General features: G+C 44.2%; 1 protein-coding gene across 1 annotated transcript; it reads right to left on the minus strand.

Annotated features, from left to right (window-relative positions):
* Positions 1-279: 279 nt before the first annotated feature.
* SURF4 (surfeit 4) lies at positions 280-14,165 on the minus strand. The gene is made up of 6 exons (XM_075112694.1): positions 13,980-14,165; positions 6,368-6,554; positions 5,175-5,251; positions 4,544-4,587; positions 3,383-3,569; positions 280-3,133 (listed from the first exon to the last, which is right to left on the minus strand). The coding sequence occupies exons 1-6, from the start codon at positions 14,025-14,027 to the stop codon at positions 2,867-2,869; spliced, it is 810 nt and encodes a 269-aa protein (XP_074968795.1). The 5' UTR covers positions 14,028-14,165; the 3' UTR covers positions 280-2,866.
* Between the last annotated feature and the right edge of the window lie 100 nt (positions 14,166-14,265).

Raw genomic sequence — 14,265 nt, forward strand, 5'->3', positions numbered from 1 at the left:
TAGAGGGTGCCCAGGACTGGCTGAAGTGTCTGCCTGTTCCAGCTGGGGAGGGGAATAATGGGGAGAAATTCAGTAATTAAGTTGTATTCTAACAGCCTCAAGCCACCCCTCTGCCACAGGAAGGATCACTGCTGCGGTCAAGTACAAGCAGCCTGGTGCTCAGAACTCTTGAAGGAAAGATGATTTCCAGTAGGCAGGAGAGAAAGCACGCCAGGCCCCTACTGCGTGTTTCCAGGTCGTCTCTCTGTGGAGCGTCACTAGTCACACACGCCAAGTGGATACAAAGATGCCATTGTTTTATTTTGATTGTTTCCAAAAAAATCAAAACATTTTCAAACACAACTAAGGTACAAAATACAGCATAAAATGAGAATTTATACTTATTTCTTTTTCCACATAGAAAGCAAAAATATATTCAGAATGAATTCCGGAACACTTTGCAGAGCCAATTGATAGCTGACATCCTGCTTGTGAGAGCTTCTCAGCCACGGGGAGAGGTCACTGCATTTTTGGGAGATGCATGAATACAGCAGTGTACGTAGGAAACCAGAATCTTCTGCATCAGGACTCACAGTTAGTAAGTCTGCACATTGCGCTGCCAAGAAATGTCTTATAATGCCCTCCCACCTAACTGTGCCCCTTCAGTACCGAAATATTTCTGCTGCAATAGACAGTATCTTTTCCTCTTCTGGGGCCTTTCAGTGGAAAGGGGACTTGATTTTCACACAGGAAACTGGCCAATACTTCACTCTAGTCCTTCATCCAGCTCCTTAGTTCAGACACGAAGTTGAGGAAGGCAACTTCAGGGCTACTTACAGGAGTTGTTTCTATCGTCCTATTTATAAATACTAAGAGCATTAACAGCAGTTAAGATATCTGAGGATGGCTGCCTTGGTCTAAAACCATTCCGGGACCCGCAGTGAAACTGAGCAAAGCATCCTGTGCTGCCTCTCCGTAACTGAATGGACCAGTTTCTTTTGCAATGAGGAGACAGGCACAGTGAACACTTGAGGTGAAAACTTCTCTCACAGAACCTATTTAAAAAGAGCCTTCTACATGACCTGAACTTGAATGCTGGCTTCCCCTCCCATCTACCCCACATACAAATCCCTTTCCTTCAGCGGCAGCAGCACATCTTGCTATTACATAGGCTATTTTCCCCTTAAGATGATGAAATCACTGGCTAAACATTCAGCAGTGCTCTTCTGTTTGTCATCAGTTCTTTCAGCCTAGTTTTCTCTCCTAAAATGCAACCTTTAAGCTGCACTGTCCAGGTTGGTGTCCTTACCCGGAGACCCTGGTAAATAGCTCCTGCTGGAGGTGTTCAGCTGAATCGCTCCTTGAACAGTTGAGCAGCTTTCTCAAGGGAGACAAGGAATCAACGGAGCATTAGCAAGTTGGTAGGGCTCATGCTTTCTAAAATTCTTTCATGATCTAGTGAAACAGGTACACCTAGTTGACTAGCAGAGGACAAAACACCTCTGAGCAGCACTAAGCATGTTCATGGCACAGAGGCTGTGGCACTGAGAGGTGAAAACAGGGCCTTCCTCTCTCCTCACCATTACGCTGGAGTTCCTCTCCGAACATGCAAGTTACTTCCCCAGCTGCCTGATTCGCTGCACAGGCTTCGCACTTGCGTTCTCCAGCTGTAACTGCACAGAGTTGAGAACTGGGGCTATGGCAGCACACAGCTGACTTCCATGTTCCCACCCCCCCCCCAACACCTCTGGTGCAGTCCGAGATGGCAGAGGGCTGTACTCCCAAGTTCAGCACCCTGGCTCTTTCACTGTTCAGTCACTGGGACTTTCACAGCTGAGAGACTGACTAGAAGTGAATCTAAGAAGCAAAGACTACAGATTAGAAGATTGACTGCTCTCATCTTGCACGTACTGAGTGCAGGCGAACGGGGAGCTTCTGTAATTCTGAAGACACGTTCACCAATAACTTCATTTTGGATATGAATTTAGGGCGCATATGGGTGGAAGCTGGTTAATAGCAGAAAGGAGCTTTTATTATGGAGGCTGCAGCAAACTTGAGTCCCTTCTTGGGAATTTAGGAGGGGCAACTTTGGGGAAAAGAATATTGAATAGAGTTCTTTTGGCACAGAATTTTAACAGAATCTAATGTTCTGCTTCTTCAGGAGTATCTCCCCCCTCTTCCTTCTTGAAAGCTGATTAGCCATACAGGATTCCTTCTTAGCAATACAGGATTCTCCCTTGTTCCCCTCAAGAGAGAACTGGGACATGTTAGAAAACCCTCTCCCTTTTCTGACCTAGAAGAGGGTACAACTACTTACAGGGTTTTCTTTAGGGGGCAGGAAAGGCCTTCCCCTCTTGTTAAACATAATGGAATTACAGGCCTCAGAGCAGCAAACCAACAGCAATTTTTTCTTTTGATGCTGCTTTCCACCTTGATAAGCAATGCTATAACCAGCAATGGAACTCCTTATGCACAAGACAGTTTTGATGAGGGTGAGAAAGGGGATCCACTTTTTTAGTTATAACTAGAACCTGACAGCACACTGAATGATACAGCTGTATCTGCTCACAGTACTTCAAATTTTAAAACATTGCTGACATTAAAAACAGCAACTGTTCTACTGCACCTCACTGAAGCATCAGCAAAATGCAGGTTCCTTGGGTTAGTTCCAAATCTAGTAAGTTAGAATAAGCCTAGGCAACATTCTGTGAAGAAACAGGATTTTATCTATTACATTACTGGTGCCACTGTAAATCAATTTCAAAACATCTGTGCCTTTAATAGGAAGGGGGCATGTATGTGTAAAATGCTGGCAGTTTTTGTTGAATCCATAGAGAATCAGTTCTGGACTTAATACATGATGTCCCAAGAAGTGTTGCTATTCCTGTTACCACTCTTTTTTCTTCTCATCCATGGAGACTCCGCCAGGGCCCAGTGCAACCACGAGGAGGAGCCCTCCAATTACAGACATGGTCTGGAAGAAATCGTATTTGAGGAAGTCGTGCATGGGCTTGTAGGCTGGGACGGTCCAGAAGGCATTGAAGTAGATGTTGATGCCAAACAGCCAGATGACTAGAGTCAAGGCAGCCAGCTTAGTCTTGAAGCCAATTGCCACCAAGATAATCAGGGCTGTGCCCACAATGTTCTGCAGAATCTGCAAGGAAAAAAACCCACAAGCTTACATAGGGGTCTTAAAATAGACATGCAGACATAAACATCAGAACAGCATGGGTAAGTTCAGCAGAGCAGGTTGTCATGGCATAGGTGATTTAGTAACTTTTAAAAATATTAATTCTACTAAAAAGAGACTTAAATGATAAACCTTGAGTAGGTCCTGTAGCCAGTCTGGCGTTTGTACTATATTCTGGTTCCTTAACTCACACTTTTGCACTCAGATACTTACAGAAAAGAAGTTCATATCAAAATGCAGTAGTGTCATGAACATGAGGACGAGCAGCACACGGCCCCCCAGCTGCATGTACTGCTTAGGAGAGCTTTCCCGCATGGTAGGGACACCAGCAAACATGCTCTTCCCCTCTGAGCGCGACTCGGCCAAAAGCAGCAGCAAGCCTCCCCCAAGGGCAAGGTTCCTACAGAAAGACAGAAAAGGGGGGGAAAAAAAGCAGTTTATTAGTTTGCACTGATCTCTAGATATTTAAAATCTTATCTGACAATTTCAACTCAGTAAGAATCCACATGCTAGTGAGGAGTGACATAATCTGCACCTCACGACACGTGTCTGTATTAGACTTCACAGCTGGAACTGTGGCATTGCACACAACAACAATTTACACAAGGTGTGGCCACCTACAGCCTGCCAGAGAAGCCTGGCACCCACAGCACAGGCACAGTTGCTTAACATCTGTTACAGCATGAGTTTAGTCATGTTGAAGTTATTCTGTACCTCAGGTTTAGCCTTACATGCCAAATTAGTTCAGAGGTTGCTTTGAGAAAACAGAACAGCCGTACTGCTGAAGGAAGTTACACATTTACAGGGTTGTAGTAAGCCCATAGCACAGTTCCTGTGCTGCCCTCTGCCCTCCCCTCGGCAGAGAGGGGTGAAAAGGTACCAGCCAGCCATCACTCAGGATTTGACACAAAGCTCATGTTTAGGAGCCCTGCCTTCTACTTTGAAAGTGTGTTAACAGATTTAAAATCCCAGAAGCCATTCTAATACCTACGTGCTTTAATTTTCTTGGAAAATGGCTTCAGTCATGCATAAGCACAGTTGCTATTTTAGCCATTTAGGAAATAATAGCAGCTCAGTGATCCAGTCTAGACAGTCATTTGTGAGCTCTCAGCAAGGAGGTTAGTACCAGAAGCACTTAGATCCTAGTGGGTTAGGATTAGCCTTTCCTTTCTACAACACTGAGCCTGCTATCTATGGTTTAACACAGACTGTACGGATTTAAGTGCTGTCATTTCTTGTTTAATGTAAACACATCATTTATAAAATCATTCTCGTAAATACTATGTACAAAGATCATTTCCTCTGTCAGAGAGTGGCAGTGACAGACAACAGTTTTCATTCTGTTTCGATAAAAGCTTTAGGAGGTAGACATACCTCATCAAGAACTTCAGGTCCCATAGAATGCTGTATGCAATAGTCTAGGCAAAGAAGAAAACAGGTTAAAACACCATATAAATTACACTGAAGTTCTGAATTTATGTTATAATCTCAAGCCTGTACTATCCATAGCAGAAGTTCATCAGCAGTATGTTATACTGAATGAAACAAGGTAGGTTACATCAATGCGGTTTGATGAGTCAGTGTAAAATGGAATAGAAGCCAGAATTTTACTTGTGCTTTAGCCCCCACAAAAATTCATTAGTTTTGAACAGGAAGGATGCTACTAGCCAGGATCCTCTGTGTGCTGAAGGCCAAAGCAACTGCAAGTTCCACATTTGACACATTACTGACATAGAGGTAAATTGCAAGTTACTGCTGCTAAATTGGTCAAGTATGGACTCAACATCTCCAGCTGACTAATCGCAGTTACAGCCAGGGATCTATCGGGCACATCAGAAGAACAGAAGCAGCAAAATAGTTCAATGCCACTGAGGACTGGCACTAGGGCAGGGTGGAGAAAAATTCCAGGGTTGAGAGCTGTATTTAAATATGTTGGTAGTACTGGGGCTAAGAAAGCAGATTTGAAAGATATGGTTTAGAAGGGCTGAAGACTTAAGCCTCCTACCTGTAATGCTATAATTCCAAACAGTCCAAAGCAGGCATATTGCACAAAGTTCCTACTCAGCACCAGGATACAGCCGCCTGAGTTGGGGAAATTGAACACAGTTACACTTCTGGCTTGCACAGGGAAAAATGCTGCAGGAATGCTAACTTGTTTTGAACTGAGCAGACTCCAATTTCTTTCAACTGTGCCACAGAACATCAGGCAGGAAATTTTAATGGCACATTGGCACAAATCAGTTTTGAGAACCAAGAAGTTTTAGTGCATTTTAAAATATTTTATAGTTCCAGAGTATCTTTTATTTTACAAAGGGTAAGGACACACTGAATGCAGTCCCCAACACACAGCACTGTACAGCAGCTATCAGTGTTAAAGCATTAAAAGAAGTTAAAAAAGAAACATCTCGTTTAAAAAAAAAAAATATATCCATGATAACTGTTAGGGCAAACATGCCACACTCCTTTTCCTTGAAAGCTTTTGTTTCATACTCTTCCTCAAGTCAAGTCTTCTGTCACAAAGCAATGACAGCCTTTGCCACTTTGACATGAGGACTGCTAACTACATTAAGCTGACTCTCTACGCAAAAATATGAGGGCAAAAAACGCCAGACACAAAGTTGGCAGAGCAATCAAGATGAGGGACATAACGTAACAGAGAAGACTTTTACTTCTCTCCATTTCTGATACCCTAAGTTTACTTAGCACATGGAGAAGCTCTGCTTCTGGGATTGTTTTGATTCCTGGGCTTTGGAAGTCTGACACAAGCACCTCTCTCAAGCTCAAGGGTACCAACTGCAGGATAAGGCTTTGCCATTGAGATTAACACTCAAAAACAACAGGCTGAGAAAATCTTAACACTGCCCTGTTTAAGAATATATGAATATTTCATGTAGAGAATTCAGGGGGCGTGGTATGTGTTTATAGATGCACATACAGAATTGAGAACAGATTGTCCTAATGGATTCTTGGCATCTCTGACTCAGAGGGAGTGTGTTGCAAGAAATTATCTAAGACTACTTCTAGGAAAGGCTGCAGCAGAATTAAAAGCTCTTTTCATTCAGCCCATGTAGTACTATCAGTTCTAAGCAGTCAATGGCTATTAAGAAATCGGTGAGGCATCCCATGCTTACATGAGCCGGGGTGGCAGACACACTGGAGTGCTCTGGCATCCACCTTAACAGCCTTAGAGCCACTTACTCAGCTGTCCGAAGAGATTTATGAACACAAAGATGGAGGCCAGAAAATAGCCACAGTTCCACGTGCCATCAATGTAATCCCTCTGTTCACTCCACTGGAACCACATGCGGATGCCATCCTCCAGGAAGGTGCTGATCAGGCACAGGCGGGCCACATGAGGGAGGTACTGCTTCGTCACCCTCAGGAACTGCGTGGGCAGACAGCATCGTTAGCAGGGAAGAAAGGCAAAGCAATACTCAAGGCATAACACATCCATGCACTCTGCAGACTCTGAGGTCAGCAGTTCTCATGCACACAGGGTCACCCACATCTAGAGAAACACACACTTGGGACTTGAATTTAATGAATTCCTCCACTCCAGTTTGAGAATCCTTGGGAGCTGTGAGGGAAACCTGTTGTCATGCTCCACCCAAAGAGCGTTTTGGACAAGGACTTGGAAAAAAGCAGAATCCAGCAGCACCTTTCTACGTACTACGAACTGTGTTTTGATGGAGCTCTTTCTAGATGAGGGCTGACCTTGGTTTTAGTTGATCTACCTCAGGGTTTCATGTTACAGCTCAACTATCAGATAGCCAGAAGCTGAAAGGGCAATCCTGCTCCCACCCACAGGCTCAGGCACTCAACACCCTGTAACAAACTGATTCAGGGAGTCAGGCTGACAGAAGACTAGTTCTGTACAATTTAAAAAACATTCATAAGCTTTCTGCCAAGCCAGTTCCCTCTAACAGCTCAGAAAAGCAACAGTGCAAAGCACATGTGCTTGTGTAGCAGCAGCAGCTGTTAGATCAGTGTAGCTGTTGCATGAAATTGCACCCTCTATCCTCTATGCAAGTATAGACAGTTTCTACTTCCATTAAAAATAGCATCCTCTGCAGAAAGAAAAAAGGCATTGATATATACAACTCGGTGTAGTAGTTCAAAGGAAATTATATCATTGTGCAGCAGATGCTGAGCCTTAGTTCTTAGGAATGCGAGATGTATCTGGTCCCACGTACCCCTTCATCCTGAAAACTTAGTGGTTAATTCGCTCTACAATGATTATAAAGGAACAAATATGGAATTGCTGAACAGGGTCTAGACTAGCACGCTCTATAGGACTTTGAGGTGCACAGGAAAACCTACTGCGTCTAGATTATGACAAGTGCTGAACTGTCACGCAGTTTCCTAAACAGCACTGGTTATTACTTAATGGAGACTTCTGCTAGGGTTTGCATTGTCACCCTGAACACAAACTAGCAGCGGGCTGGCTCATTTCACACACAGGTTCAGCTTTGCCAGATCACTAGAAGGACATGTTTGGAGTCGGTGTATGCTACTGTTTGAGCAAGTGCAATTTAGTAAGAAACAAATGTAAATTTAATCTAATACTAGCTACAAGATTATCCAGCAGGTTTCTGCCTTCAGAAGACAGGAGCAGTTTGGGCAGGTTGACGCTTATGAAAGTAAATGCCCATGCCACAAGCCTTCACACAGAACTACCAGGCTCTGCAGAGATCCCTGCCCTAGAAATAGGATGGGGAGCCATTAAACTAAACCCCATTATCCCACACAAAGTTCCATGTGTTGTAAGGCACATTGATTCATACAGCTCATGCAACATTAGAATACTTTGAGCATGAAAAAGGGGTGGGGGAAGCCACATGCGTACAGGTGTCTTCCAGGCAGCACTGAACTATATTCTAAAAAAATGGACAAAAAAGACACACAACCCTTTCTTTCATAATTCAGTATTTACACTGACTTCAGGTTAGACAATACAGCTGATTGGTTTCTTTCTGGGCAGAATCTTTATTTTACAGTTCTGGCAGCCCTGCATGCTTTCAGGATATATGGAAGTGTGGAGAAAGGAGACTAAAGCCATTGCTGGAAGTTCATTCTTGCCACAGTAATGAGTCAATACTAAAGGCTGTTCCAAATCCTATGCAAATGACAAGCCTTGCTTACTGTGTAACTGAAGATTATTACAAGAAAAAAAGTCCAGCAAACATGCTTGATAGTTAATTAAACAGTTAATATCAGAACAAACTACACTAGCTGTACTGCATACATCCACAGTCTAAGGGTCAAGATTCAAGTTAATCAAGGGTCTTTTTTGCGCAGCTGTACTCTGACTCAGGGCTGCCACTTCAGGCTTTTTTAAGCCATGTCAACAGTTCGGTGAATGAGTCAGAAGAAAATTTGTGATCTTTGTCACTGAATGAGACACACATCTTGGTTTTACAGCTTCTCTCCTGGATTTCACTGTGCATTTGGGCAAACTTACTGAGGAATACTAAGGATAAAGTTGTTATGGAAAAATAGTACAAAAGCCGTTTGTATGGTATGCTTGCCATGTCAAGATGCAGAAGAGGCAACTTTGGTCTAGAAAGACATGAAAGAGGACAAGCATTGGGCATCTATAGGAAAGGCAAAAAAAAAAAAAACACTGCTGTGGAAAGGCTGAAAAAAGCATCAAACATTAGTGAGGATATATGCCTCCAGGCCTCCTCTTTGTTGTTTCAAAGTGGGTCAAGTGAGCTGATCTCACCGTCCCCTTCCCCGAAGGGAAACAACTGCCAACAGTCCAGGTGAAACAGCCAAGAAGGCATTTAACATTTACCTGTTCTCCCAGCATATAGAGAGAATTTAATGTTAATCTATTAAACATGAGTGTGCACACCCAATCAGCTGAAGACAAGTCAGAAAGACTGAAGCCTAAGGTTGCTTAGCACTGCAGCTGCCTTATGGCACACATCATCTTTGGACATCCATAACTCATGTAGCTGCAGTTACGTAGCTACACACCAGGTGAAATCCCTGTACACAGCAAGCCTAAGGTAAAAAAAGCTTCAGAAACAGCTATATGCACAAAAATCCAAGCCAGAAGAACAACTGGCCATGGAGATCCAAACAGAAAGGAAGAAAACAGTTACATGACAACCACAAGAAGAGAACATAACAGACATCAAGTGATTTTAAGATTAGAGGATTCAAGTATAAATCACCTACATAACTTAACTAAGGACAGAGTAACGTAAGGAACAGAGACCTCTAGAAGCAGGACTGAACTAACAGCACCAGACACTGGTTTCATCCCTACACATCACTAACAACATGTGGCCCAAATGCTGCACCCTGAGACCACTTCCTACTTCCTTTATGATTAACAGCTAAAAGCAGCACATATGGGAAACTTGGTAGCTGCAGTTAATAAACATATCCAAATAAGACCTGGGACTTGAAATGCACGCTCCACTAAGCACAATACATGTAAGCCAAAACAAAACTGTTGAGATTGATGAAGGTGGCAGTGTTAAACTCATGACATCAAGTAATTGGATGCCTCATTCTGCTATGGGCTTTGCATCAACTGTTCTTACTGCATACTGCCTCCTTGGAAGAGGCAAAACATCTTGAGAAGACAACAAAATGCTAAAGTAAAACTATTTTAAAGAAGAACAGCTGGTTCTGTGGTGGCAGCCAACTTACTAGCATACACCAGAGGGGCTTTGTGTTGCCACTTCCCCTTCTAACAGGATTAGAAAGGCAAAAATAGATTTAAATGCTCCTCTTCATTTAACAAGCAAAGATGCACAAGAGCATCCAGAGATCCCTAAATCAAATCTCTGCTCAAAACCCATTTTTCAGTGTCTTGAAATATTCAAACCCATGAAGAGGCCTGCCCAACAAAAGGTAACAAAGTGATTCTGTTTTGACTCTTACTATGCTTTCTAAACTACATCCCACCTCCAACAGTCTCAAATTTGTTACAAATCCAGTTCATTTTGTTCAAAGTGTACATACTACAGCATAGTTACAGGTATTTTAAGACCATTACACAGCCAGGACTTGGGAACTTTTGCTGTCACCTAGGTATATCCTGATCAAACACAGAAGCCTTTCCTGTGTGTGCACACACGTGTTCTCAGATCAGGGAAGTTACGGTCATGGTGATGAACAGCAGCCTGCTAATCCGTGCAGAAAGCCCTCTTGGGGGCTGCACAGCATTATTAGCCTAGACCTTCTGATAAAGGCATATTCCAAATATCTAGCTTGTATTCATTTAAGGGATTGCTTTGTTCTGAGAGGACAGAGACCTCTAGCAGCCTGGGACACGAGTGATCTTTCTGGCAAACGATGCTCAATCCTCCGGCAGAGGCAAAAATCACTTCCTTTCTTTCACCAACCCATACACATCCACTCAAGAAGCTCCCACCCACGAGGTCAGTAACATCCATCACATAGGGCTAATCAGTGTCTACAAGTTATTTGTGAAAACTGGGAACAGAGGCTTTCCCGCTTATTTCAAAAAGGCAAGAAAAGAGCTCTGACCCACTAGAGCATCACCAGTGGTCTTAATCAGGTTTTTAATTTCTCATGACAATGCTTTTCACTCCTAAAGTGTGTCTTATACCAATTCCTTTTTCCAAACTCTATTTATTAATAAAATATTGAAAATGGGATTTATTACTCATGTATTGCATTTTGCTCTCTCTCTTCATGGCAAGATTCTTTCCCAGCCTAACCAGAACAGGCTATTTGGCTTATAATGATAAAGGATTATTGCACTGATGTGACTATGTTACCGAGAGAGTTTCCAAATTCAGGTGGTTTTTTTTAATATATAAAACACAAAAAAGTTCAGACTAACAATAAAATTGTTTCTTCTCCCTTCTGTTTTCTGCAAAATAGGATACAGAGATGTTAGAATTAGCTGAACAACATGCATCAGCATCTCTGTTGGAAAATTAAATAAAACCCCCAGAGTCTGGTTCTCCCTTAGAATCCTTTCACTGCAGCACAATGACTCAATAGTCTCCTTGCATTTTTGTCCATAATTTGTTTCAGAACAGTAGAACTACCAGGCACCCACATTCCTAAAGATTATTACAGACACCAGAAAAGTTGCTTGAGACCTGCTCCCTCTTATGGGGATTACAGAGGGGACACAACCAGTTCTATAGCCCTAAACGATCAGCACAGGCCCCAGATACAGCTATTTTCAGTACAATAATGCCAGTCAGCAGTACATGACGATTGCAATGAAGGGCTCAGCATGCAATATTTTAACAAGAATCACTAAAATAGGGCTAAACTTCTGTGTATGTAAGTGATTTGATTAGTAACATTGGGCTGGTGTTATAGGGCTTAAACCCAAACCAACCCATAAAGCCTGTAGCTGGGCATCCTTCTGATCAAATATCCTGATTTCCTTGCACTGTGTATCACCTAGATTTTAAGAACCCTTAATAGCTTTTCCCACCCTCCCCAATATCAAACAAGTTGCCTTCTCTGAAATCAACAGGACCACCCCCCAACACCCACCCAGCAGCTGCCACCTCCGCTGCAGTCCTTGGAAAGCACTAACAGCTCAGAGCAGAACAGCTCACCAGCCATACTGCGCACCCGCAGACTACAAACTCATGTTATACCCAAGCTAAACTAATGGCTAGCTCTCAAGTGATCCCACCACCAGCATTGGTGCTCACCTGACCTAAACAATGAGATAATTGAACCAACAGAAAAAATAACCTCCATTTTTTTCCTGCCAGTTCAGCTCTCTGGTCCAGTGGCAGAGAAGTGCTAGTGTGAGGGGGAAGCAGAACGTAGCCTTGGGAGAAGTAGGACAGCCCCCTTCACTGATAGCTAACTGTCAGGCAAGCTCAGCTGCCTTGTAAAACCATGCCCTCAGTGCACTAGTTCACCTCTGGATTAAGAACCACTTGTTACTACTGAACATCTCAGCATATAAAGCATAATTCGCTAACTCAATGAGAAATTACAGTATTTGAGAAAAGTTAAACTTTACTGTTTGAATTTAAGGAACAGATTAGTCTTGCTTTTATATGAGACATTCAGGGCTTACTGATAAGCCACAGAAGTAGCTGTAACATTTTCCCACAGGGCTTTTGTGCTACAGAAATTAAGGCTCATTAGGTCTTGAGCACTAGTACAGGGAGTGGAGAAAACAAGGTTATCAGTGAGAATGCATTCAGCTCCCAGAACAGCCATTGTCCAGCTTCACTACCTCCACCTCCAGCAAGGGGAGTTTTAACACAGTTTCAGTCCAAATGTTCAATTATTTTTTCAATCCAAGATGAACTCACAGTTTCCATAATGTCAAGTGTTATCTTTGCAATATATACCAAAGGTTATTGTTTAGTAAATCTCTCCACTCCTACACTGGCGTGATAGCAAGTTTTAGCAGCACATACAGCACTGAAAGTACCCGATTGAGCTACAAGGCATCTACTTGGAAACAGAATTACCAAAGGAGTTTGTTACTTGGAAAGCCATAAAAATCGTTTTGCAATCTGATGGGTAAGTGTATACAAACACTCCAAACTCTGCAGCTAAAGGAAAGGCTCATCTTTAAATAGAATGTGGCGAAGCACAAATAAAGTTGGGCCATTTAAAACTCACTTCAGGAGGAAGCAAACTACATTTTAGCTGGACAAAAGAGCTTTCAGTAGTATGAAAAAAGGGGTGTTAGACACATCTAAAAAAAGTCATAGAGGAATAAATAGAGAGGTGTTATAAAAAGGTCAGGACAAGTGTAGTAAATTTTGGCAAGTAATTTCAACAGTATAGTGATAGTTTAGTTTCTCCTCTAAAAGGAGAAAGAGGAGAAGGTAAACAGAGGATGACGAAGATAACCCAGACACCCCTTAAATTGAATACTCCACACACCGTAAGAAGCTCTGTCTCTAAAAAGAGTCTTCCATCTGGGGGTGGGGAGGAAGCGCAGAACAGGTTTTCCCAGTGAAACTCAGTTGAAGACACGGAGGCAGCACAGCCCCCTCAGCTGTGACGTGTTATCGTGCACCACACAACTCACACTGCCTCAGCTATCGGAGTTGTAGAAGCGGGCAGAAAAAGATTCTCCAGAGAACTCACTAAATATGATTATTTGCTGCCTCATATTTTCAATTAGGTGAATCACCATGACAGTGAAGATCTTTCTAACACCATCACCAGCAGATCAACTACTTACACTCAAATTATTCCTGCTCTCACATATAATAAGAGATCACAAACTTCTATTTGACAGAGAAATCTGTTAGGGCCTCCTCCACTGAAATAAACGTAAAAAAGAATTACAGGACAACATCAACTTGTTTGCTTCCCTTTTGCCCCAATTCCAAGCGCAGCACTATGGTGTTAGCAAACCTCTTCCAGTTTGGGGTTCTGGATATCAGCCAGGGTTTAGATTTTTTTTTGCTTTCCTGTCACTATCACCCCACCCCAGTTTCCCGCACCCCCTTACGCCCTATTTCCCAGCCCAGGCAGCTTTGCAAGCAGACGAGAGCAGCCTCTCCTGCTCTCCTTCCATTTATTCGCTCCCAGGGAGAGCTCGACTGTAGAGGCGGCCCCAGAGCAGCCACAGAGCTCGCATAAGGGCAGGGGGCAGCCGGGCCCCCCCCAGCCCCGCCAGAGGGGCAGGCTCCCACAACAGGCCGCCGCCATCCCGGCCTGCCCAGGCGCGGCCCAACTGGGCCCCCTCAGGGCGGTGGCCTAACCTCCCCCCAGCGCAGGGCCCGCCGAGGCGTCCCCTCACAGCGCCTGAGGAGAGCGGCCCGGCGCACAAAGGCCGCCCGGGCGGACGAGGATGAGGAGGAAGGCGGGCACCCACCTGGTCCGCAAAGTCCTCAGCGGTGTTCATGATATCGTTCTGGCCCATGGCGGCGGGAGGCGGGTGCTGCCGGCTGCTGCGCGCCCGGGGCCCGGCCTGGCTCTCACAGACGGCGGCGGGAAGGGCGGGAGGGGGAGGAGGGAGCGCCGGGCCGGGCCGCGCCGCCGCTCGGGTGCTGCTGCCACGTAGGCCAGGCCTTAAAGGCGCCGCGCGGGCAGCAGCGCCGGGGCGGGCGGGGCGGGGCGGGGCGGGGCGGGGAGGTGACCCCGGGTGGGCGGGGCAGCTC

The sequence above is a fragment of the Phalacrocorax aristotelis genome, chromosome 17 (genome assembly GCF_949628215.1).
Source record: "Phalacrocorax aristotelis chromosome 17, bGulAri2.1, whole genome shotgun sequence".
Taxonomy (NCBI): Eukaryota; Metazoa; Chordata; class Aves; order Suliformes; family Phalacrocoracidae; genus Phalacrocorax; species Phalacrocorax aristotelis.

Bases quoted from the DNA above. Each gene is read 5' to 3' on its own strand.
- SURF4 (XM_075112694.1), bottom strand. From the start codon at position 14,027: ATGGGCCAGAACGATATCATGAACACCGCTGAGGACTTTGCGGACCAG. The intron at 3,570-4,543 runs GTATGTCTACCT...GTCTTTCTGTAG, and splicing joins GACCTGAAGTTCTTGATGAG to GAACCTTGCCCTTGGGGGAG. The intron at 3,134-3,382 runs GTAAGTATCTGA...TTTTCCTTGCAG, and splicing joins TTGATATGAACTTCTTTTCT to ATTCTGCAGAACATTGTGGG.